General features: G+C 39.5%; 2 protein-coding genes across 10 annotated transcripts in view; both read left to right on the forward strand.

Moving 5' to 3' along the window:
- The window catches only part of LOC125611745 (ubiquitin-like modifier-activating enzyme ATG7), a 51,345-nt gene extending 34,620 nt beyond the window's left edge, over positions 1 to 16,725 (forward strand). For both annotated transcript variants that reach the window (XM_048787125.1, XM_048787124.1), the window contains exons 5-7: positions 1,427 to 1,504; positions 6,443 to 6,559; positions 7,769 to 16,725. In XM_048787125.1, coding sequence (XP_048643082.1) covers positions 1,427 to 1,504; positions 6,443 to 6,559; positions 7,769 to 7,942 — 369 coding nt within the window. In that variant the 3' untranslated portion in view covers positions 7,943 to 16,725. The remainder of the gene's footprint in view (positions 1 to 1,426; positions 1,505 to 6,442; positions 6,560 to 7,768) is intronic.
- Positions 16,726 to 20,076: 3,351 nt separating this feature from the next.
- LOC107150136 (ubiquitin-like modifier-activating enzyme ATG7) overlaps positions 20,077 to 23,791 on the forward strand; it is a 187,258-nt gene continuing 183,543 nt past the window's right edge. For all 8 annotated transcript variants that reach the window (XR_007341990.1, XR_007341991.1, XM_048787120.1 and 5 more), the window contains exons 1-3: positions 20,077 to 20,081; positions 20,358 to 20,359; positions 22,574 to 22,695. Coding sequence is in view for 6 of the 8 variants with exons in the window: in XM_048787120.1 (XP_048643077.1) it covers positions 22,623 to 22,695 (73 nt within the window). In the remaining 2 variants the exon portion in view is untranslated. The remainder of the gene's footprint in view (positions 20,082 to 20,357; positions 20,360 to 22,573; positions 22,696 to 23,791) is intronic.

Here is a 23,791-nt window from a genome sequence, read left to right on the forward strand (position 1 = left end):
TTAAAAAAAAAAAAAAAAAAAAAAAACAATTTATTGCATATCTCAAAATAACAAGAAGAAAGGAATTTGAAGGTTCCTGGCAAAGAAATGAATGTTACTCTGATTTTATCATTTTCCATTGTATGCATGGCTTGAATCATCACACTATATTCCATAAATATGTATAATAATTTTATGTCAATTAAAAGACTTTTTGAAAGTACCATGCTTAAAACAAAATCAACAATTGTAGGAGAACAAAAAAGAGGGGGTTTCCTATTTTTGTGGGCACAATGGTCAGGGAAGGAAGTCTCCCAGCCGGACCCAAGGCAGGCTTCCCGTACATCCCTCTCAGTGGATGAGGCTCATGACTCAGGTGGTGATGGCTGGTCATTTTTCTTGACCTGTGACCTGACTGCCTCTGGATCTCTTGCCTTGGCTGCACACTTAAAAGGGAACCTCCAAAGAGTTGAGACAGTTCTTAATCTATCAAGGGAAAAAGTAGGTTGTCTTCACAGGAATCCCACCCCTTGACACTTGACAGGGGCTCAGACTTCTGGCAGTTTACACCTTACCTCCATGTTGGCTCTTGAGAAAGCCAGGGCCTGCTGTTTCAGGTCCAGTTCCTCCAAGGCCATGATGTCAATGGGGAGGGCTTATTTCTCCTTGCTTTTTCCACAGCTGTCCTTGGGGAATGGTTCTTCTGTTGGGGTGACTACTTTGTCCTGCTTAGCAACACAAAGTTTAGCAGCTAATCTTAGCTACTAAAACATCTTGTGATCAGCAACTGCTGACCAGGACCAGCTTTAGCTTCCAAAGTACTTATGGAGTGTACATAAACTTGTATTTCATTCTCCTTTTCATCTCTCAAGGCAGGATAAACCCAAGTCTGGCTTTGAGAAATCCCCTCACTATAGTTGAGATCACTTCCTTCGAGAATCCCTGCTGAGTGATGTTACCTACTTCTATGATAGCAAGTCCAGTCTGTTGTTACCTACTTTTATGATAGCAAGTTCTACATGGTGTTGAACTTGTACATTTATGCCTGTCTCTCTCCCGAGACTATGAGCTTCCTGAGGGCAGGGGCTGTGTCTTTTATTTCTGCAACCCTGTTGTAGAAAATGAGTAGGTAGCTACTGAAGGATGTCAGGAATGGACAGAAGTGACCTGGTTGTCTCCTTTATGCTGAGATTCCCATAGAGGAAATTCTTTGGCTGGAGGAGGTGCTTTGGCTGGAGGAGACGCTCCCTTAGCTCAGGAGCATGGCTGACAGAGAGGCACTGTCAAGTGGGCCAGGAGGTAATGACCTTCTTCAGTGCCCAGGATAAGCAGTGCTGGGCCTCAAAACAAGAAGAGCCTGGGGTTTCTCAGTTTCACACTTTGCTTGACAGTGAGAAGCTCAGAGTTGCCCGGCAACCTGTCTTAATGCTTTTCTTTCTTTTGGCAGATCTGGGAATCCATAAAGTCAGGCGCTGCTCTTGAAAACCCTGTACTCCTGAACAAGTTCCTCCTCTTGACATTTGCAGTAAGTAAATGGGCTCCCTGTTGTATTGAGACTGGTGAAATCCCCAGTTCATTCTGGTGGTCCAAGAGGACGGTCTGCTCTCTTCTCTCTGAAGGTGTTACCTCGTGATATTCGTTATAGCTGTTAAAGAAGCTCTAATTTGATTAGTGGCTTTATTACAATGCAAAATGAATTCATTCGTACTGATCACACTGGTAGTAGTTGCATAGTTTCTATAACACAGTGACCCAACTCCTGTTATTAAGGACATTATAAAGTCAGGCTTAGGGAACAGTGGTTTCATTATTGCCAACTAACATCTTTGTTAAATACAGTCCGGCAAAGCTTAGTTGCTAGGCCCAGTGTGTTAACTGTCATTATGACAAAATACCTGAGATAATCAACTTATAAGGAGAAAATTTATTTTGGCTCATGGTCACCTGGCCCTGTTGCCTTTGGACCTGTGGCAGCACTCATGGCAGGAGTTTATGGTGGAGAAGCTGCTCATTTCAGGGTGGCTAGGAAGGAAAGAGAGAGTCAGGAAAGGAGGGAGGGGGGGGGTCCCAATATCCCATTCCAGGACACATCCCCAGTAACCTCATTTTCTTCCACTATGTCCCCTCCTAAATCCCCATCACCTGCCAATGGGCACCACAGTCTGGCAACCAAGGCCTTAACATGTGGGCCTTTGGGGGACACTCCAGATTCAAACTGTAGTACCCCTTAAATAAGGGAAAAGAGCTTCTGGGTCAGAGGAGCTCACACGACCTGGATTGACCATACAATTTTTTTTTTTTTTTTAACAAAGAAAGAACCAGGTGTGTTGTCATATGCCTATACTTCAAGTGCTCAAAGGCTGAGGCAAGACAATCACAAGTATGAGGCCAATTTGGGCAACATAGCAAGACCTTGTCTCAAAGTTTTTAGATAAAAATTAATAAACAAAGGAAAATGCCTTCTATATATATGATCTAATTTTAAAATACATTAAGGGAAGCCTTGAAAAGGAAAAGGAATCACATGAGGGTAACATCACTGCCTACAGTGGGTAGAGTTAAGGAGCTGGAGGGAAAGTCTAGGTCTCAGTGAAGAGGAAAGTTAGGGAAAGGTAAGGGCTGCTTGTAAAGATACTAGCTACGCACACACATGCAAATGTGTGTAGAGATGGTCCCTGGCTTTTGATGGTTTGACTTGGATAAAAGTGTATCCATACAACCATTCCCTTTCTCACTTTCAGTACAATGATCAATACTTTGCATGAGGTATGCAACACTTTATGGAAGAGGCTTTGGGTTAGATAATTTGGCCAATTGTAAGCTACTGTAAGTGGTCTGAGCACATTTAGGGTGGACTAGTCTAAGGTGTGATGTAGGTTAGGAATATTAAATGCATGTTTAACCCAGGTGATATTTTTAACTTATGATGGGTTTACCTAGACATAACCCCATTGTGTATCAAAGAACGTGTGTGCGTGCGCGTGCTTGCGTGCGTGCGTGCACGTTTGTAAGTGTAAGTAAAACTAATTTGTCCTTTATGTTAACTGTATAATGTTCTGTCTAGTATGTATTCCATAGACTCCTGTTGTACATTTAGGTTGTTTCTTTTCTTTCCTTTTTTCCAGTGCTGGGGATTGAACACAGGGACGCTTTACCACTGAGCTATATGCCCAGCCCTTTTTATTTTATATTTTGAGACAGGGTGTTACTATTGCTGAGACTGGCCTCAAACTTATGATCCTCCTGCCTCAGCCTTCTGAGTTGCTGAGATTATGGTATAGGTGTGTGCCATTAGGTTGTTTCTAATGTTCTCTATTATAAAAAATGATGCAGGAAGCAATATTGACCATATTGATATTTTTTTTTCCTGTTTATTTTATTTACTTAGAGTAAGTTCTTTGCTGTGGATGAAGTGTGTATCATTACAGCTTCATCTGCTTCTCCTAAATGCCACCTCCCTTTTTTATTGCCTAAGCACAGAGGGAATGGTGGGACTCCAAAGATTATAGCAATGTGTGGTTATCTACAAGGAGCACATTTTCTAATAAGTTATGGAAATCATTTTTCTGAACATTTGATTACTTTTGTAGGTTCTCTACTAAGATAGATTTATTTAAATATTGCTAAATATTTCTGTTTTTTTTAGTTGAACATTAAAACATTTCTTATACCAAGAATTCTCTTTAATAGAACATAAATAATAATTTTCCCTTAATGAGAAAAATAACAGCTCTGACTTAAAGTTTGGAGGCATTTCTCAGAGGTGTTATGTGTGTTGGCCTCACTGCCCTTTCTGAGTGTTCTTAGCCTGATTTACAAAAAAAAAAAAAAAAAAAAAAAAGAATTAATTTCTCTTTTAAAATCTTCAGGCTCAAAGAGCCTTATGTTTAATTTAACCAAGGTCCTTTGTATCCTGAAAAGAATCCTAAGAAATTCAAGCCTTTGGCTTTTGAAGATGACCTGATAAAACTCCTTAGAATGTGTGAGGTCCTTTATCTTGAATTGTTTAACCTTTCGCTAAAGATCAGTTATGACAAATCATTTAAGTACAAAGAAGAGAGAATCATCTCTGGGGGATGTTTTTACTTTCCTTTCTGCTGTTTTTAGGCCTCAAAGGACCAGACACTTCATTAATTTCAATTTTTCAGTTTGTTTTGCCATCGTGAAAAGGGAGTTTTTTCTTAGTGGTAGAGTTAGACACTGTAGAAGCTAATTAGTAGACCTTCTTATCTGGAAGCATGTTTATATGTAAATTTATATTTAAAGAGTCATCAGGTATGATTCTATTTGTATGAAAAGCCCAGAACAGACAAATCCATAGAGACAGATGATAGGTTAGTGGTTGTTTGCTAGAGGATAGAGAGGTAGGGGAGTAGAGAGCTTCTACTAGAAGGTACAGAAATGGCTATGGGCTGATGAAAATATTCTAAAATTAGTGGTGATGGTGGTTCAATTTTGTCCAAATTCTAAAAGAGAAAAAAAATCCCACTAAAATGGACAGCTTAACATGGTGAATTTTATAGTATATAAATTATTTCTCAATTTTAAAAAGGTCATCTGATGAGCAAAATGGTGCATACCTGAAATCGAAGCAACTTGGGAGGCTGAGGCAGGAGTATCTCAAGTTCAAGTCCAGCCTGGGAAACTTAGCAAGATTCTGTCTCAAAATTAAAAATGAAAAAATCTGTGGGGTTGGGCCGGGGTTATGGCTCAGTGTAGAGCGCTTGCCTAGCATGGGCGAGACGCTGGGTTCAATGCTCAGCACCACATAAAATAAGTAAAATACAGGTATTCTGTCCAACTACAACTAAAAAATATTAAAAATTAAAAAAAAAAAAAAAGATCTTGGACTATAGCTCTGTGGTAGAGTGATCCTGGGTTCAATCCCCAGTACCAAAGAACAACAAACAAAAAGTCATCCCACAGCCATAGTTTTTATTCTTATCAAGATTCAAGAAGAAATATTAACTAACTAGATAACTGTATTAGTGTCCAGTTGTCACAGATAAGTGAGGAAGCTGCTCAGTACCCATGTAAATCTGGTACTGTACCACATGAGTGATGCAGGCCTCAAACACTGCAGGAATTCAAAGACAAGAGCCCAGGTGGGAGCAGTATCAAGGATAGCCTCATGAATCCTCTTCCCTGGGTCAAATCCCCGTCCTTGGGTTGCTTTAATCTGGTGTGGAAATGGCTTAAATCCCAGTGAAGATGAAAGCACTTCTACCATTGTTGCTCCTTTGTATTTGAAACTTCAATGTGACTCTTATGGTTAATCCTGCACACATTTTATCTCTGTTCCACATAGAAAATGAGCTGCCCGATGGCTGGGCCGAGGTTGATTCATTTTATCAGAGTGGCTCATATTTTGCCTTGTACATAGCAAGTGCTTAATTAATAGTTGTTGACTTGAATTTCACCAGCAAGGCATTTCAAAAAGCAATGTTATATAGGTTCAGCACCCTTAATCTGAAACTTAAAAAAAATACTCAAGCATCAAAACTTTTTGAATGATGACATATGATACCACAAATGGAAAATTCCACAACTGACTTTATGTGATGGGCTGTAGTCAAAATACAGGCACATTAAAAATATCATATAAAATTACCTTCAGCCTGTGCATAAGATGTATATAAAATATAAGTGAATTTCATGTTTAGACTTGGGTCCCCTCCCCAAGATATCTCATTATGTGTATACAAATGCCTCAGTACTTTAAAAAAAAAAAAAAAAAAAACCAAATCCATAATACCACTGGTCCCAATCATTTTATAGAAAGAATTTTCTCAGGCATGGGTACAAGAATGACATGGTTTCCTCAATGATGTGCTTAACTTATTTCATTGTGAAGAGAGCTGTATGGGGATTGGCATTCACTATTCCACTACAGATCCATCAAGTGTGTGTGGTATAGGAAGCAGCTGAAGTCATGGAAACATAGTTCTGATCCCTCCCCCTTTACCTCTTCTTGTTGTTATTGTTCAAGTGCTTTATCCTTTTCCAAGCTTCAGTTTTCTGTCTATAAAATGGGATAATAATAGTTGTCTCTAAGGGTGGTTTGTATTAAAGCATACCAATGATAATATCAATGACATATTACACATTTTCTGTTAGCAAGTGATCAATAAAGTAGGTTATGTTTACCGTCACATTATTAGTGTGTACTGTGAGAGGGTACTTGGGATTGTTTATAGAGGGACAGTGCTCGGGATGCAGCCCAGGGCCTTGTGCCTGCAAGTCAAGCACTCCACCACTTAGCTGTATCCCCAGCTGGGAGGGTATTTTGGGATCAAGGCAGAAGTTCTGTGTTCTGTTGGGATTTCTATTGGGATGAGAATATTTGACAAGTTAGACATATTTTGTGTGCATCGCTTTTCTTTCTTAATTAGCTATGAGACATTTATATGAATTTCAGTTTAATTATTAGTGCTCTTCTGATATTTTGTATGTTTTGTTCTAGGATTTAAAGAAGTACCACTTCTACTATTGGTTTTGCTATCCTGCCCTCTGTCTTCCAGAGAGTATTCCTCTTATTCAGGGGCCAGTAGGTTTGGATCAAAGGTTTTCATCAAAACAGGTATTAGCCTATAAAACAAATTCAGATAAAGTTGAGTTTAAGCAGACAGGAACACCTCTGGATGAAGAGGTGGTACTAGAATCCTCCAAAGACCAGATTATTCACAAATTGTGAAGTCATTTGCTAGAGGTAGAGAACAGTATTCCATAGTATGGAATTACATAGGTATTCCATGGTATTTGGTGAAAGACTAATCCTGCAGGGAGGAATTATAGGAACATTTTGAAAGGCTGGAAGCATTTATCAAAATGTGGTTTTTGCTTTCAGTGTGGGGAAATATAAAGCAATGTCTTTGGGGAAGAAAATCTTTGAAACAAAATACAAGAGCTTCCACCACCCTCACACTAAAGTAGCAGAATGTCTCCATCATGCAGAACTAGGCATTGCCATTTAAGGAGGGCATTAGAGATTAGTCCTGAGAAGAGCAATTAAATTAATTAGGCTGGTGGAACACAGACCCCAAACTAGAGAATTTTGATTATTGTTTAAGGCAAAGATTGAATATTAAGATCATTTTAATTCAAGAAGCATATCAGTCACTAAAAGCCTATATTCTGAAGCCATAGAGCAGCTGCTAATGATTATAATAGCAATAATAATAATAATAATAATTAGAACAAATTCAAGGTTGTGGTTTTACCTGACTAATTTGTCAAAAAGAAATCTACATTGGGGTAAAAATGATTATGAATGAGATGGACTGCTTGTGGGTGTGGGGTTTCTTTTAAGGAGAGCAAAAATGTTCTGAAATTATCTCAGTGATGGTTGTACAATTCTGTGAACATACTAAAAATAACCATTGAGTTATATACTTTAAATGGACAATTTGTATAGTATATCTTAATAAAGCCGTTAAAGATTATGATAAAATTTATCAGTGGTAGGTTTATGTTCACAGGAAAGATAGAATACTTTGACCACCTCTCTCAGCCTCTGTGATTGACAACTTAGGGAACCACCACGCTGTACCATAAAATGTCCCTTTGTTTCCCTAAGACACATCACCATACACATAGAAAGTGTTATGTAAAAGTCAAATGGTGTTATTAGGAGGCACTTTTGTGTTTATTTGCTACAAAAATCCAACAGGGTTTTGGTCAGTCATTTGTAGTCTTTTGGCTTTAAGGTACTTTGTATTTAATATCAGCTTTTAACTCAGAGGTAGATATGTAATTTTCTAGAGAGTAACTTCACATTTTCTGTTTTCAGATTCAAGCCCTTGAGCGGGCATATGATGATCTTTGTCAAACAGAAGGTGTCACAGCCCTACCATACTTCCTAATCAAGTATGATGACAACATGGTGCGAGTTTCCTTGCTTAAGCACTACAGTGATTTCTTCCAAGGTCAAAGGATAAAGGTCAGAGAAACTTTGAGTATTTAGTTATCTGGTTAAAGAAAAAAATCTCAAGTTCATATTATAATAGACTGCTAAAAAATTTAAAATTAGATTTCTTCCACCCTCCAAATGATGTTGTTGAACATTTCTTATATCTGTCCTCTCCTACCCTTACTGTTCTCAAACCAGCTCCTCTTTTACATTGCTCCAGTTCTCTTATAGCTCCCAGTAATTTTGGATTCCTCACTTCCTATTAGTGATAAAGGTTATTTCGATTTTCTGTCCTGATGTATTTTACTCTTGTGTTTTCATTTTTATTCTCGGTGCTAACACTGTAGCTCAGGCCCTCCTTTTCTCACTCCTGGATATTTGGAATCTTCTTGCTGCCACCTTGCATGACTCTAATATGGAAAAATCTTCCTCAAACTACTTACATTCACTCTGTCGTTCATTGGCCAGAAGCCTAATGGTGACTTCCTTCTGGCTCAGGCTATCTTTCAGTCTCCTACTATTTTCCTCATAAATATTTGCTCCAGCTAATCCTATCTGTTTTTTACCAGTCCATCCCTTCTGCCACCCAATCAAATATACATAGACCTTTTTCGCGTATCTTCCTTTTCCTCACACACTGTCATCTTCCTGAAACATTTCCTGAGAAACTCTTGCTCTCCTTATTGCAATTCTCCTTTCATTATGAAATGTTCTCATGGGGGTGGCCATGTATGATCTCTCCCTATCTGGACTCACTACACTTATTCCTAATCTGCATTTAGAGTACCTTGTCTGGATTCCTTTCCATGCAGTTTTAGACTGTAAGCTCCTGGAGGGCAAGGCCCATGTCTCATGGATCTGTGTCTGCATAGTGTCTAGCATTTGTCTGAGGCCCCCAGTAAGGTTCTTTTGAATGAATGAAACAGTCCTGTGTCTTTTAGAAGCAAGGATAACACTAGTAAACTGTCTTAGCTGTATGGGAGACGGTGAATTAAAAATAAACGATCGTTGAGTATTGTGAAATGAAGTGGAATAATGTCATAGCTATGTACATATATCAGAGCTAAGAAAAGTGAGTCCCTTAACTGATGGCCCAATTATCCCTTAGCCTAAATTTAGGATGTCTTTTTTTTTTTTAATCATCAGCAGCATTAGCATTTTTCTTTTCAGAGGCAGCCCTTTTCACAGTGAGTACCAAGAATTGAGTTTTTTTTTTTAATTCTTAATTTCTCCAGATGATTTCATAGAACTACAGCTAAATTAGTGGCAATAAGACTAATCACTGATAATTTTCTTTTTTGGTGCTGAGGATTGAACCTAGAGCCTTGCTCATGCAAAGCACACACTTTACCATAGAGCTAAACCCTAAACCCAAGTGTGAGGTTCTTTTGTGACAGCAGGCAGGGCTTGCTCAAAAGCAGCCATAGGTCAGGTTGAATGTGGTAAATAAATACCCCCCACAAAGTGCCACTCTACCAAAATAATAACAATCTGCAGAGCAGTCTACACTTTGAAAGGGGCTTTTGCAAACTTGATGTTTTTATAATAACTGTGAAATAGGTGTTACAGTGTCTGCATTTTCTATTTGAAGAATAAGAAATTGAAAGTCGCCAGAGTCAACGGTATGTTTCCAAAGCCCCTGTGCTTTCTGCCATCTCTCTTTTACGTCTCTCAGGTGGAGGCTTGACCTTGGGAATCTAAAAGAGATCTATATTTGACACCAGCATTGCCACGGTTAGTTCTGTGATCTTCGGAAAACTGCAAAACCTGTCCTCACCTTAGTTCTTCTATTACGTGTTACCAACACTACCTCCTTACACACGTTTGTAATGATTAAATATGATAATATAAAATGGCTGGCATGTAGCAGGTCCACAGTATGTATGCACTTCCCCAGCAGCAGCATATTTTTGAAAGACTGAAGAGATCTTGGGGCCTCCTCCTAAGAGCTCTTGGGGATTCACTAGTATCCAACCCTGAGACTCTGCCAATGTCAGGCATAATGTCCTTCACTTTGTTAGAGGTGTATCAGTTGGTTAGAGCCAGGCTTTAGAAAAGCCTGGAATTACTCAGTACATATGTTGAGCACCTCCTTCTGGGCTAGAAATCACAAGATATGATTATACCTGTTCTCACAGAACCTAAGTCTTCTGTGGGAGATGCAGCACTCACTGACTTGTGGAAAGTTAACCAGGAATTTAGGTAATGGAAGAGAAGGGCCATAGAAATGACACTTGGGTTGTTTGTCTATGCCCTGTGTTATTCTAGTAGGGATCACCAGAAGCTGTGCAGACTGATGACCTCATAAGGATTCTCATGGCCTCCCAGCCACAGGCCTGAATGTTCCCTCAGTCCTCTGCAGGGCTGTACACAGGCATGTTCTAACATTTGATTATGTCACTCTTCTTCTTGAAAAACCCTTACTGTGGACTTCAGGATGAAGTTAAAACTTCTTGGGCTGGGGCTGGGGCTCAGTGGCAGAGTGCTTGCCTAGCACATGCAAGGCACTGGATTTGATCCTTAGTACTGCAAACAAAAATGAGCAAATAAAATAAAGTCATGTTGTCCATCTACAGCTACAAAAAAAAAACAAAAACAAACAAACCAAAAAAACCCCATGTTATCTTGGAATTCAAAACCACTTCACATCTGGCTTTTGCCATTACTCCAGCCTTACCCATTGCTCACCTCTTTATATTTCCCAAGATGGAGCCTGTGCCCTGGCTAGTGCTGTGCTCTCCAATGCTGCATGCTTTTCCCACCTCTCTGCCATCAGATATCCCTTTCATGTCCATCTCCACATCCCCCTCCTTTCTGTCCCTGTCTGGTGCCTTGCTCAACATTCTGATTCATCTCTTCAGGAAGCACCAGCTGACTTTGCACTGTTTCAGAGGCCTCTTTTGGGTTCTCCTTCCCAGTACCATCTGAGCTCTGAAGTGCTTGCTGGTTTGCTTATCTGCATGTCCACATCCCTAGCCCTCCTCTTACCAGTACTTTGATCCCCAAGATGTCACTATTCCTCTCTGAGCTTTGTGTGTTCACACATAAAAGAATGGAGAAATGTTGGAATCCTGCCAGTGTTCTCTTTTTTTCAGTGTATTTTCTCTTCTGGGCAATATCATTGTGTCCACGTCTTCGGTAACCATTTCCTCATGCATGACCCGCTTTGCTACCACCAACCTGAACCTCCCTCTGGACCCCCAAACCACTTTATCTAGCCTTCTGCTGACCTTCTGCAACCCCATGCATTCAACACACACCACCTGAACCAGCCCAAGGCTGGGCAGCACCATCTCAGAATGACAGTGCCTCCTTCCAGTTGCAGGAGCCAGAAATCTGGATCTCCTGCTGGATACTTTTCTGCCTCTCACCACCCCTATATCCACTGGATTTCCTATCTTGAACTTAGTCTGCTGCCTTTGGATTTCTTCTGCCACCACTCCCATCTAATCTACAATCATTTTTCATCTGTGTCACTGTAATATTTTCCAAATGAGTCTTGTCTGATTTACTTTGGCCTCTTGTTCATTCCTGCATCATCTAAAGTGATCATTGGCAAAGCAGATCGGATCACATCCCCCCAAATGAAACACCTGATTGCCTTCACTGAACTCTAAGAATAGGAACTGGATTTTTTATTATGGCACACACAGTCAGTGACTTGGCCCCTATGTGGATCCATCCTCAAATTGTGCATGTCCCCTGTCACAGGGTCTTTTGCAAGCTCTGTTAGCCTGGAACACCCTTCTCTCTCCTTTCTCTTCTCCCCACCTCCACCACACTCACACCCTTTTCCCCATCAAGTGCTTACTCTTTCTTCAAATTTAAATGTAATCATTATTTTCTCAAGGAAAATTCTTTGACCTCTATTAAAAAGGTTTATTTTTCTTGTTGTGGGCTCTTTAGCACTGTATATCCCTTCTTTGGGGTATTTATTTTAGCACATGAGTAATTTTATATTTTCTTGGGTAATCTTTGATTAGTATATTTTCCCCCATTTAAATGTAAGCTCCTAACCGGGTGAGGTGGTTTACACCTACAATCCCAACTAGGGGGGCTGAGGCAGGAGGATGGCAAATTCAAGTTCAGCTTGCAAAACTTAGCTAGATTTTGTCTCCAAAAATGTAAAAAGCTAGAGATGTGACTCAGTGATAAGAACACCTCTGGGTTCAATTCCCACTACTGCCAAAATAAATAAATAACATAAATGTAATTTCTGTCAGGACTCTATGTTTGATCTCCCACCACTGCACTTGCGACCTGTGGTGTCATGCCTGGTGTGTAAAACATGTTGGAAGAATGAGTTCAGCTATGAATGAGTTGTAAGGACTGGGGAATTCCATTTTGGAAGCTCCTGAGTCAGTGCCTCCCACACAGTGGGCCTTAAGGAAGTCAAGGCACCTCTTAGGATGGCTCATTGTAGGTGCTGTCTTTTAACATGAACATTTCATTCTGATGTAGGCCAGGAAGTTTACAAAAACTTTCCCAAATTGTCTATATACCTGAAATTTATGTGCAATGAGTCAGAGAGGTCATTAGTGTTCTCACAGGAGAGAGGCTAGAGGGCAAGTATGTGATCTGCAATGGGTAATTTAGTTTTGGGGTCATTGGAACAAATGCATAACCTCTGAGAATTCAGTAGAAGCCATGGATCCCCTGCAGAAAAGACACACCCGCATCCAACTCTACATCTAATGTCAGGATTCACAGAGTGCTGAAACCCATTCATGGGTCCTCTCTGCATCCCTGTCTTGAAGAAGGATGAAGGGAATTTTGATAGTGGTTAGCTTTCCTGGGAGGGAGCTTGTAGGATTGCTGGGGTCAGGGGGCAATAGGCCATCTTTGTTCTAAATTTAAGTGGGACCTTTGCCTCCAGAAGTGCTGTTCACTTGTGTGAGAAGGCTTGGCTGGCTCTGGGTAGTGGGTACCTGTCCCTGAAGAGGGCACTTTGCTAGCCATCAGCAGCTACAGTGGCCATGATCAGGGTTCTAATCATGTGCCCAGCACAGAGCTAGGCACTCACACACCTTACTGCTGATCCTCAAAGTGAGCAACATTCTGTCAATTTTGCACATGAGGAAAATGCAGAAGAGGTTTGGGAACAGAAGCCTCACACATAAACTCAGTGACTTCCTGCAGTCACAGTGCTTCCTGCTATGGAAGACACACAGCCCTGTTCTCCTCCCTAGCTCCCAACAGGCTGTGGTAGAATAAGAAGCCAGACTTCAAGTCCCACTGCAACTTAAATGAGCCAGTGACCCCTCTGATCCTCAACTTCCTCATCCTAAACAAGCGTGCAGTAATGACACCCCCTTCCTCAGGGGTGGCTGTGAGAATTGAGAGATGATGAATAAAATAGGCTTCATTAAGTTTTATTCATATGTTCGAATTGTTCCCACAGTATCTTCTTAGAATAAATTGTTCCGATTACATTTTCAGAGGAAACTGTTCTTTGGGTTAACTTGTCTTCAGTTATTGCATAAAGTGAACTTTTGAGAGCCTGAGTCATGCAAATGAAAAGGCAAACATTCTTGCCCTTTGTGTTTGAAAAAAATAAAATAAAATGAAGAGATGAAGAGTAGTCTTCCTGCCAGAGAAGCCACTCCTGAGATTGTCAGGGTTAGGGCTCAGCAGCGCCAGTGCATCTGGACAGTTTCACCAGTTCACTCTGGTGTGACTTTAAATTAAAGCTAACTTGATAAATGTTTCTGACTGATTTTCTGTCATTTCTTGGATGATGTAAGATTGGTAATGTGATTGCTTAATGCCAAACTTCTTTGTGATTAAAAATACATGTGACATTATGACTCAGTACTTACTTTTGTCTTTAAATGCACACACACACACACACACACACAGCTTTCACAAAATAATACTATTCTTTATTCTATTTCATCTTTTTCGAAAATTCTAGTTGTAACCCACTAAATAGTTCAAGCCATAGGGAGCTCACCATGTGTAGTTTGGAAAATGCTAAGTGACAAATGTGTGACTGACTACTTTACAAATACAGGCAAATAAGTGAACTGCTGTAGGCATGGTTCCAGTTATTAGTTTTGCTTTTGATTGCATCACTGTTTTTAAAATTTTACAAAGTTCTTCAGCTATTCTTTTATGTGTTTGTATTGTGTGTGTGTGTGTGTGTGTGTGTGTGTGTGTGTACTGGGGATTGATTGAACCCAGGGGTACTGTACTATGGAGCTACATCCCCAGCCCTTTTTATTTTTTATTTTGAGACAGAATTTTGCTAAGTTGTTCAGGCTGACCTTAAATTTGAGATCCTCTGTCTTAGCCAACTAAATAATTGCCATTATAGACATGTGCCACTGTGCCTATAGTGAATTTTTTAAGTAAACTTTTTGTTTATTTTTTTAATAATCTCTTTCTGTGCATTTTTTTAAGACTGTGATATATCTATATCAGTATTTATATCTATCTCCGAGTGTGTATGTGTGTATGTATATGTATATATATATACACACACACACACATACATATACATATATATAACATCTAATCATCTTCCAGGCCAGTTTTTTGTGATTATGGTCTTAAAAAACAGGCCATAACACCGTCTCATTGCCGATCTTGAGGAAAAACTTGCTTACTTAATTCTTCTACTTTCTTCACAATGGTTGTCAAAGAGTGAATGTTTGGTAAATGATTCGTAATTTTCAACAAGGTTAACCTTTAATTTTGGGACTTTAACATCTGTGGACAAGAACAGTAGGAAATGTGTAATATTTTTTTTCCCCTGGTACTGGGAATTGAATCAGGGGCACTCTACCACTTAACTACTTCCCCAACCATTTTTATTTTGATATAGGCCCTCGCTAAGTTGCTGAGGCTGGCCTTGAACTTGTGATCCTCCTGCCTTAGCCTCCCAAGTTGCTGAGATTATAGGCATGCACCACCACACCAGGCAGGAGCACCACTTTATATGATATTAGTTGTCTCTTTCTTCACTTAGTGATCACTCTGCATCTTAGAAGCTGGCTGTGACCTTGAAGTACAATCAGTATTTGAATTTTAAAACATGCGATTTCCTTTGTTCATTTCCTGTTATATGAAGTATTTGGGTAATAAATACAACCATTTGTCACATAAGCATGTTTTATGGGATCCTCATGGAAATTGTCCAGCCGAGGACAGTCAAGTTGATAATTTTGCATTCTTCTCTTTCTCATGTTGTACTTTTTCAGCAAATTACTTGGTGAACTATAGCCAGAGCATAACTGGCCACTTCAGATATATCATGTATGCTCTCAGTCAAGTGCAAACGAATGCTTATTTTACAAACCTTCAAAGCAGAAGTTTTTTTTTTTTTGTAAATTACATTTTGCTTTTTCCTGCTGATATTTAAACTATAAAAGGAGATGATTTGCCCAAGTCCACATAATTAATTTGTGACAAAGCCAGTTCTAGAACTTAGAACTCAAGTCAGTGTTTATTTCTAAATCCATTTTTAAAAAATCTCTATCGATAGTTAAAAGCTTGTTTATCTGGCATTGTCCCATCCACCTTCTACAATGATGAGGGTTTCTGATTTAGTTTCTAAAGATTTAGGAGTCACTTTTGATCATCAAAAAAAGATTAAGTGACGTTTAGCCTAGGGTCAAACAGATTCTGTCATTTTCCTCTGTGACACTGTTGTCTGCACTCCTATATGCCTTGTGCAGGTAGGAGAGTCCCTTTTCAGTATTTTCAAGCTGACTTCCCTTTGTAGCTAAGTGATAAATTTTCTTTTTTAGCAGATCCTTCCTGCTTTCTATAGCTCATGTTAGGTCAGGTTGTTCTCAGAAACTTATTCCTGGTCATTTCTGCTCAAAATAAAGATTTCTTATTATCTTTCTACCCATTGCCTCATACCAAGTGTCAGAAATATGCTCATTTAAAAAAAATTAAGCACCCACTTGTAGCAGCTAATGTAACATTCTAATTTATATTACATAGACATCATTCAGCTCCAGCTCTACATTTGTGGATGCTAAAACCTAGATCCAGAGAATATTTGATCACCTAGAATTCATCCCATTTTTTTCTCTGCCATTTATGAAAAAGAGCCTCCAAACCGAAGACACTATAATTATGTATGGCCATGGACTGAACTGAACAAAGAGGCCAATGAAGTGACTACATCAGAATGTATTCATGTTGTTGTTACTATTTGTTGAGCAATTGCCTCTTTCTCAGTTTCTGTGCTTAGCACAGAAAGTTAAGAATTTCTTGATAGATGAGAAAATTAAGTCAAAGAGAGGCTAGGTTAATTGTCAAGAGTTATGTGAGAGTTAAGTGACTGAACATTGAAGAAGGGAGGGTTATTGAGTCACATTTAAAAATGGAATGGTAATTCCTGCATTGATATTCTTAGGTTCTTTCTAAATAACCCATTGAATAGTCTTGACACATCCTGTAGGGCTGAGCTTTAGTAAAATATAGTCTGTGTTGTTTTGTGACCTACATAGGTTTTTTCCTCTTTAATCTTGTCCAAAGTCCTCTGGTTCAAGGGCTTAAAGGAATCCTTTGGAGGAAATGATTGCAATCAACTGCTTCATTTTGCTGAAGGGGAAGGAATTTCCCCCAGGTCTTGAAATCAGTTAGCTTCAGAATGAGAACACATGCCTGCCTACCCTGGCAGGGCCTTCTCCCCACATCAGACCATTTCCCAAGTGTAAGCTGTTACAATATTATAGAAGCAATATTTCTCCCTTACCCCTTTTCTTGTTGGATAATGAGGGGTGTGTGTGTGTGTGTGTGTGTGTGTGTGTTTATACTGGGAATTACACTCAGGGGTACTCTACCACTGAGCCACATCCCTAACCCTTTTTATTTTTCATTTGGAGGCATCATCAAGTTGCTTAAGGTCTCACTAAATTGCAGCCTTGAACTTGTGATCCTCCTGCGTTGGTCTCCCAAGTCATTGGGATTACAGGTGTGTGTGCCACCATGCCCAGCTTGTAAATGCTTTTGATGAATAAAAAAAATGTGAAGTTGAAGCAGTGATGACTTAGTATATGTAGTTTGTCTGGCAGATGTTATCTGTCATGATCTCCAGATGGGAACATAATAAAAAGGTATCCCCAGTGGAAGAGTGGCAGGTGGCAGCCAGCCAGACTAGAAGAATTCAAGGAAGACAACTTCTCAATTCAGAGGAAGTTCTGGGCTGGAGAGCACATCCTTGGAGTTCTCATGCTTGTCACAGGAAACACTCATTTAGACTATACTGTCACCCAAGAGAATCCTAGTATTAAAACAACATTAAGCCAGGAGCATTGGTGCATACCTGTAATCCCAGCAATGTGGGAGGTTGAGGCAGAAAGATCACAAGTTTGAGGCCAGCCTCAGCAACTCAGCAAGACCTTGTTCCAAAATAAAAAGGCCTCAGGATGTAGCACAGTGCCCCTAGGTTCAATCCTCAGTACCACAAAACAAAACAACAAAAAATATTGAGTGGAGAATCTGTAATGATAGGAAAGGAGCTTGCAAGATACTGCATCATGGTTTTTATATAAGCTTCAGGTCTGTGTCACCCAGATCTCACCTTTCCCCCTCTAGCTGTCTCCAGGACCTCTGCCTAAGGTATTAGGGACAGGCAGTCTTCATATATTGGGGTCTGGAGAAATGAACCAGTTCTGTCATCTGTTCAGCAAATGACAGAACTGGGATGGAAAAATGAATATGACAGACGTTGCCCCTGCCCTTACTGAGCTCCTAGACCAGCAAAAGGATTCCATGTGAGGGCATCCCATATTTCTCCATTCTCAGATGTTCTTTCCTTCATGTTTTAATTCTTCTAAAACCAGGAATTTCTGGTAATGGTCAGGTATGACTGTTAGTATGACATTGTTTACTCCTTTCTTCCATGTCCAATTTGAAGGTGCATTTTACAATGTTTGGTGCCTTTGAATCAAGAAAGCATAGGGGTCTAACAAATAGTCACAGTTATAATAAGGAACAATGTAGGGTACAGTGAAACCTGCCTTAAGCAAGTGCTCATTTTTTCCTTCTTAGATCCTGGGTGACTAGTGCTGAAGTGATAGTGTGCATGAGAATCCCATGGAGTTTTCACTGAACATGGAGGTAGTGGTGCTTAGAATAGTGTGGGATCCTATTTGGAGGGGTGGGTGCAAGTTCATCGAGCTTCCAGGAAATTCTGGTGCAGGTGGTCATTTGTGGTTCAAACTTAGAGAAACTCTGCTGCAGTCCATTAAGCATGGTTTGCATTCTGGCTGTACCTTAGCATCCGCTGGGTATCTTTTAAAACAACTGGGGCTGAGGGTGTGTAGCTCAGTGGTGGAGTGTGTGTGAAGCCCTGGATTCCACCCCCAGCACCAAAAACAAAAACAAATGCTCAAGTCAGATTCCAGTCTGACTCATCAGAACCTCTGGAGGTGGGGACTAGACAGTAGTATTCTTTAAATACCCCTCTTCTGATACCTAAGCACATTCAAAGTAGAGAACCACAGATCTAAGAGGGTTGAGTAATGGAGCGGTGTTTCTGAAACTTGAGTGTTCATAAGAATCACCTAGGTTCCTACTGAAATGCAGGCTCAGATCAGTTGGTCTGAGATTCTGCATTTCCAGTAGCCTCCCACTGCTGGTGCATGGGTCCATGAGCATGGGAAGCCATACACTCAATTCAGGGTTTTCAAGGCAATGAAAAATAGCTCCAGGGATTTTTTTTTTCCTTTTGTCTACAAGATCACCCTCTAATGATTCCCAAATTCAGTTCTATGGTCTGGACAAGTTGTATCCATTGCTCAGGAACTCAATGCAGATACATGTTGCTGAGCTGGCCACTGGAGGTTGTGTCACTCATAGTGCTATTAGTGGCACTGCGCATGTACTGGGCTTTTCATGTTCAGTAAAATCTCGTTTAATCCCCAATACAGTCCAATGAAGTTGGTGCTATTATTTTCTCCATAATTCAGATAGAAAAACAGAGGTCTGGAAAGTTTGAATGCTAGGCCACTCATGTATTAAGAGTCAGCATTCAGCATAGTCTTGGTAAGTCTATTTTTAAAAGTTTCCTAGATGCTGATGATATTTTATCTCCCTATGGAATAGGGAATGTCAAATAAAAATATCCTGAATTTCCTGAAAAGAAGACCATAGATATGAACTTGTTTGTGTTAAATATGAATCTGTTTGTGCTTAAGACTAAAAGATGCTTCTGGACAGAAAAGTCTTCAGTGTTAGTAATAAGAAAGTTTTATGTAATGGAGAAGGTAGCAAATGTTTTTAAAGAACATCTTTGAAATAATGCAGTAAGTATGTGACAAGACAATAGTAAAGGGCTGGGAATGTAGCTCAGTGGTAGAGCACTCACCTAGCACCCACAAGGCCTTAGGTTCAATCCCTGGCAACACACACACGCACACACACACACACACACACACTAAAATCCCTTTTCCAAGACTTACTGAGTACAGATGCAGACTTTTGAGTCACTTCCATCCATCCAGTAGGAAATACGAAAAAGTTTGGTTCATCAATACAAGGGAGCGCCATTTCATCACTACTAACAATGGTTCTAGAACAACATTAATGCTATGGTTGGTTGTACAACAAGATGTTAATAGTGGTTCTCTTAGTCAGTGTTAATATAGTAGGGTTGTGGGTATTCATTCTTTCTTTTTTTTTTTTTTCCTAGTATGAATACTGCATTAGCTTCTCCTTTGTGGCTGACACTATACTGATTATTTCGGGAAATAAATGGAAGTATCTGGGATGATTCCATCCTTATAGAGTACTAAGTGGAATAGCTCATAAATAAAAACTTATCAGCCATGATTTTATTCCCACTCTCCTTCTAACTATGCACCCACCTGATTATATCCATCCATCCATCCATCTTTTTTTCACCCAGCAAACATTTACCAAGTGCCTGTTGTATGTCTATCACCTGGTCATGGAAGATGAAAAAGATACCCTCTGTTCTTTAGACTCTCACTGTCCTCTTTTCTCTTTTCTCTCTTAAAGTTAAGCTTTTGGACTGGAGTTGTGGCTCACTGATAGAGCGCTTGCCTAGCACATGTGAGGCACTTGGTTCAATCCTCAGCACCACATAAAAATAGATGAATAAAATAAAGGTATTATGTTCATCAACAATTAAAAAAATATTAAAAAATTATTAAGACTTTTTTGGAATTATTATAGATTATAGAAAGTAGTAGCAAACACAGCACAGAGAGTTCTCATAATATGCCTTCACCCAGTTTTGGTTTTTCTTAAGGTTGTTACCTTCCATTACCATGGTATATTTACCAAAACTGAAAAGACAACACTAGCACAGTACTATTAACTCAACTCTGTACTTTATTCAGATTCCACCAGTATTTTTAATAACATCCTCTTTTTGTTCCAGGATACCACATTGCATTTTGTGGTCACGTCTTCTTAGTCTCCACTGGTCTATAATCGTCTCTCTGACTTTGCATTTAATGACCTTGACAGTTTTGAGTAAGAGTGGTTAGCTATTTTTGTAGAATGTCACTTCCTTTGGGTCTGTCTGTATTCTTTTATGATTATACCATTGTGATGGGATTTTAGAAGAAGGAACAGCATTGAAGTGAGATATCCTTGTTATCATATCCCGTTAGGGGATACTTGATCACCACATGACATCCTTGGTAACATTAAATTGATTACTTGGTTAAGGTAATAATTTGCCATGTTTCTCCATTGTAAAGTCACCATGTTTTCTTTGGAAGTGAGTCACTTCCATCCATCCACCTGACCAAAGAGGATAATATCTAAATATATTATTTGGAAGTCTTCAAGGATGTTGCTCCTTGACCTTCTTTCCATTATTTATATCAGTGTGGGTGTGTTATAATCCAATACCACATCATTATTATTTTATTTCCCAGATTGGGAAACAGTCTTGGCCAGCTAGAGCTCTTTGAGCTGGTGCCTATGTCCTGATTTGCCCCATCTTTCTGTTTTTTGGGTTTTTTTTTTTTAGCACTTCCTTAGTTTTCTGGCACTACAAGATGCTCCAGGCTCATCTTGTATTTTCCCTGTCCAACCCTAGAAGTAGTCATGCTCCTCCCAAGGAGACCCTGATTCCTTTTATTGGAGAATGGTATTTAAAAATCAAGATCTGAGTGCTAGGTGCTCACTGTCTTTGGGAGGAAGGACATGGAGAAAGTGAAACATATTATATATATGAGGTACAAAGATTGGTGGAAGCCGAAGGGACAGAATGACTCCTACCAAGGGAAGTCCTACTGAAGAAATGGTATTTGGAGTTGAATAGAGTTTTCCAGATAAAGACTTAGGTCAGGGGAGGGAAAGAGGGAAGATGTGGGAAGACATGTATGTTCACAATATCAGGACATCTGGCATTTTGATTTGAACTGACTACAGATTTACAATGGTAGTAGCCCTTTTTTGANAAAAATGGTAGAATCTACCAAAGTTAAAAATATCTATGGCTCAGCAATTGCACTGTCAGTATGTTCTGCACAGAAATGCAGACATAGATAAAGCAAAACACATACAAGAATGTTTATGGCAGCATTATTTCTAATAACCCCAAACTGGGAATAAACCCAATGTCCTTCAACAGTGAAATGGATAATAAATTGTAGTGTCTTCCTCACAATGGGGTGCTCTGCTGCATTGAATCTGCCTGAACTGCTTATGTACGCATCAACATGGATGGATTTACAAAGCACACTGCTGGATGAAATAAGCTGAATCTGAAAGAACACATGGTGTATGATTCCGTTTATGTAAAGTTCAGAATATGCACAACCAAGGGGAGGACTTAGAAGGTGGAGAGGTAATTATTTTGGATGGGGTGGCTGACAACTGAGATGAAGCATGAGGCAGGCTTTTCACACTTAGGATTTGTGCACTTTTCTTTGTGTCTACTTTACCTAAGTAAAAGTGTTTACTTAAAAATATAAGGATAGGCCAGGCATGGTGGCACATGCCTGTAATCCCAGAGGCTGGGGAAGCAGGGGGATTGAAAGTTCAAAGCCAGCCTCAGCAACTTAGTAAGGCCCTAAACAACTCAGTGAAACCCTGTCTCTAAATTAAATACAAAAAAAAGGGCTGGGGATGTGGCTCAGTCATTGAGTGCTCCTGAGTCCAATCCCCAGTACCAAAAAAGTAAAATAAAAATAAGTGCAAAGATAGATAAATTATAGACTGTCCCCAGAAGGAGACTGGTTATCTGTCTACTTATTCAGAGGTTAAGTGTATTTAGTTAGTTATGGGCTTCCTTACTACATAACTAACTGAATACACTTAACTGTTTCATGAAGTGGGGTTCAAATGGGGATGGAGGGGAGCTAAAGAAGCCATGCCTTACGGGTGCTTCCCCCCCCCGCCCCCAATGTCTCGGGAGCACTTTACTCCTGCATTTAAAAGCTTCATTTGTCCAAATTATTTCTCCGAATTGTGATTGCCATATAAAATTCACTCAGAAAGAAATCACAGCCAATTCAACATTCTGCCTCCAAACACTTGGACAAAAGATGCCTATATGAATTATGTTCAAGTCTCTTGGAAAGTTAAGGCCATACCCCTAAGGGTGTCAGAGAGGAATAATTATAGTACATTAAATTGCCTGCAGCTGGTTTGCTGAAATTCTTATGTGGTCTCTTTCTTTTCCTTCCTTAACCAAAAAATAATAATAAAATAAAATAAATGAAAATCCGGACATGACAACAGGAGTAGCAGTTTCCAGTCTGTTGAAGTCCTTTGCTTCCGTGACCGTACCATGCAGGGGGCGAGAGACATTGCCCATAGCATCATCTTTGAAGTGAAGCTTCCAGAAATGGCATTTAGCCCAGGTAATTTGCTGGTCTTTGAGAATGCATCTAATTATCATTTATCAGAAACTGAAACTGGTTCACTTTCTTTTCATCCCTTCACAATGGGAGTAGAAGGGAGAGAAATGTACAACTATTACCTCACCCCTGGGGTGCATACCTTCTTGGAAGAGGGCACACTCTGCTATTCAGCCCAAAACAAAGGCAGAGATTGGCACCAGGACGTTTTCTCCAGATAGTTTTTCAATCTTTAGGATTTTTCCCCCCCTGGCATTCATTTTTATTTTTGCTTATCCCCAAATCTTTATTCCTGTCCCTTCTTAGAGGAAGGATGAAGTATTGGTACACTTACATATTTATTTGTTATATTCGTAATGTTGTGTGTGATCCTATTCTCCACAGAGTAAACCAGTCAGCAGAAGTGCCGTTTATCCTTCCACACTTAATGTCTTTATTTGATCCTGTGTGACAGACGTTAGCTATTATCCTTGTTTTTAAATTAGGAAATCGACATTGACACATTTTATATAGAAAAACGTGTGTATATATAAATGTATATAAATATACACATTTGTATTTATATATTTTATATGTCATAGAAGTAGAATTCATTCTCAAATTTGAGTAAAATAAGAATAATAATGCGGGGCTGGGATTGTGGCTTATCAGTAGAGCATTCGGTAGAGCATTCGTCTAGAATGTGCAAGGCCCTGGGTTCGATCCTCAGCACCACTAAAAATAAATAAACAAAATAAAGATATTGTGTCCAACTACTTGTAAAAAATAAATGTTAAAAAAAAGGAGTAATAATGCCTACCTTAGAGTATATTTATTATGAGGCATCTATGCCCTGTGAAAAAACCAGCACAATGACTGGCATACACTATATGTTAATCAATATTGTGTGAATTATGCTTAATCAATATTATATTAATTTCCTATCTCACTATTCATACCAGCACTGTGTATACCTCTTTTCAGAGTAATCCCTCATGTCTATGTCACTTATATACTTTGCAGAACACATTCACATATGTCGTTTAATTAATTTCTTAATACCCTCCCCAAGGTTCCAAGGCACATTTCTTTCTTGAATCCATAAGTGTGCCTTAACTTG

This window comes from Marmota marmota, unplaced genomic scaffold (genome assembly GCF_001458135.2).
Source record: "Marmota marmota marmota unplaced genomic scaffold, marMar, whole genome shotgun sequence".
In the NCBI taxonomy this organism is placed as follows: Eukaryota; Metazoa; Chordata; class Mammalia; order Rodentia; family Sciuridae; genus Marmota; species Marmota marmota.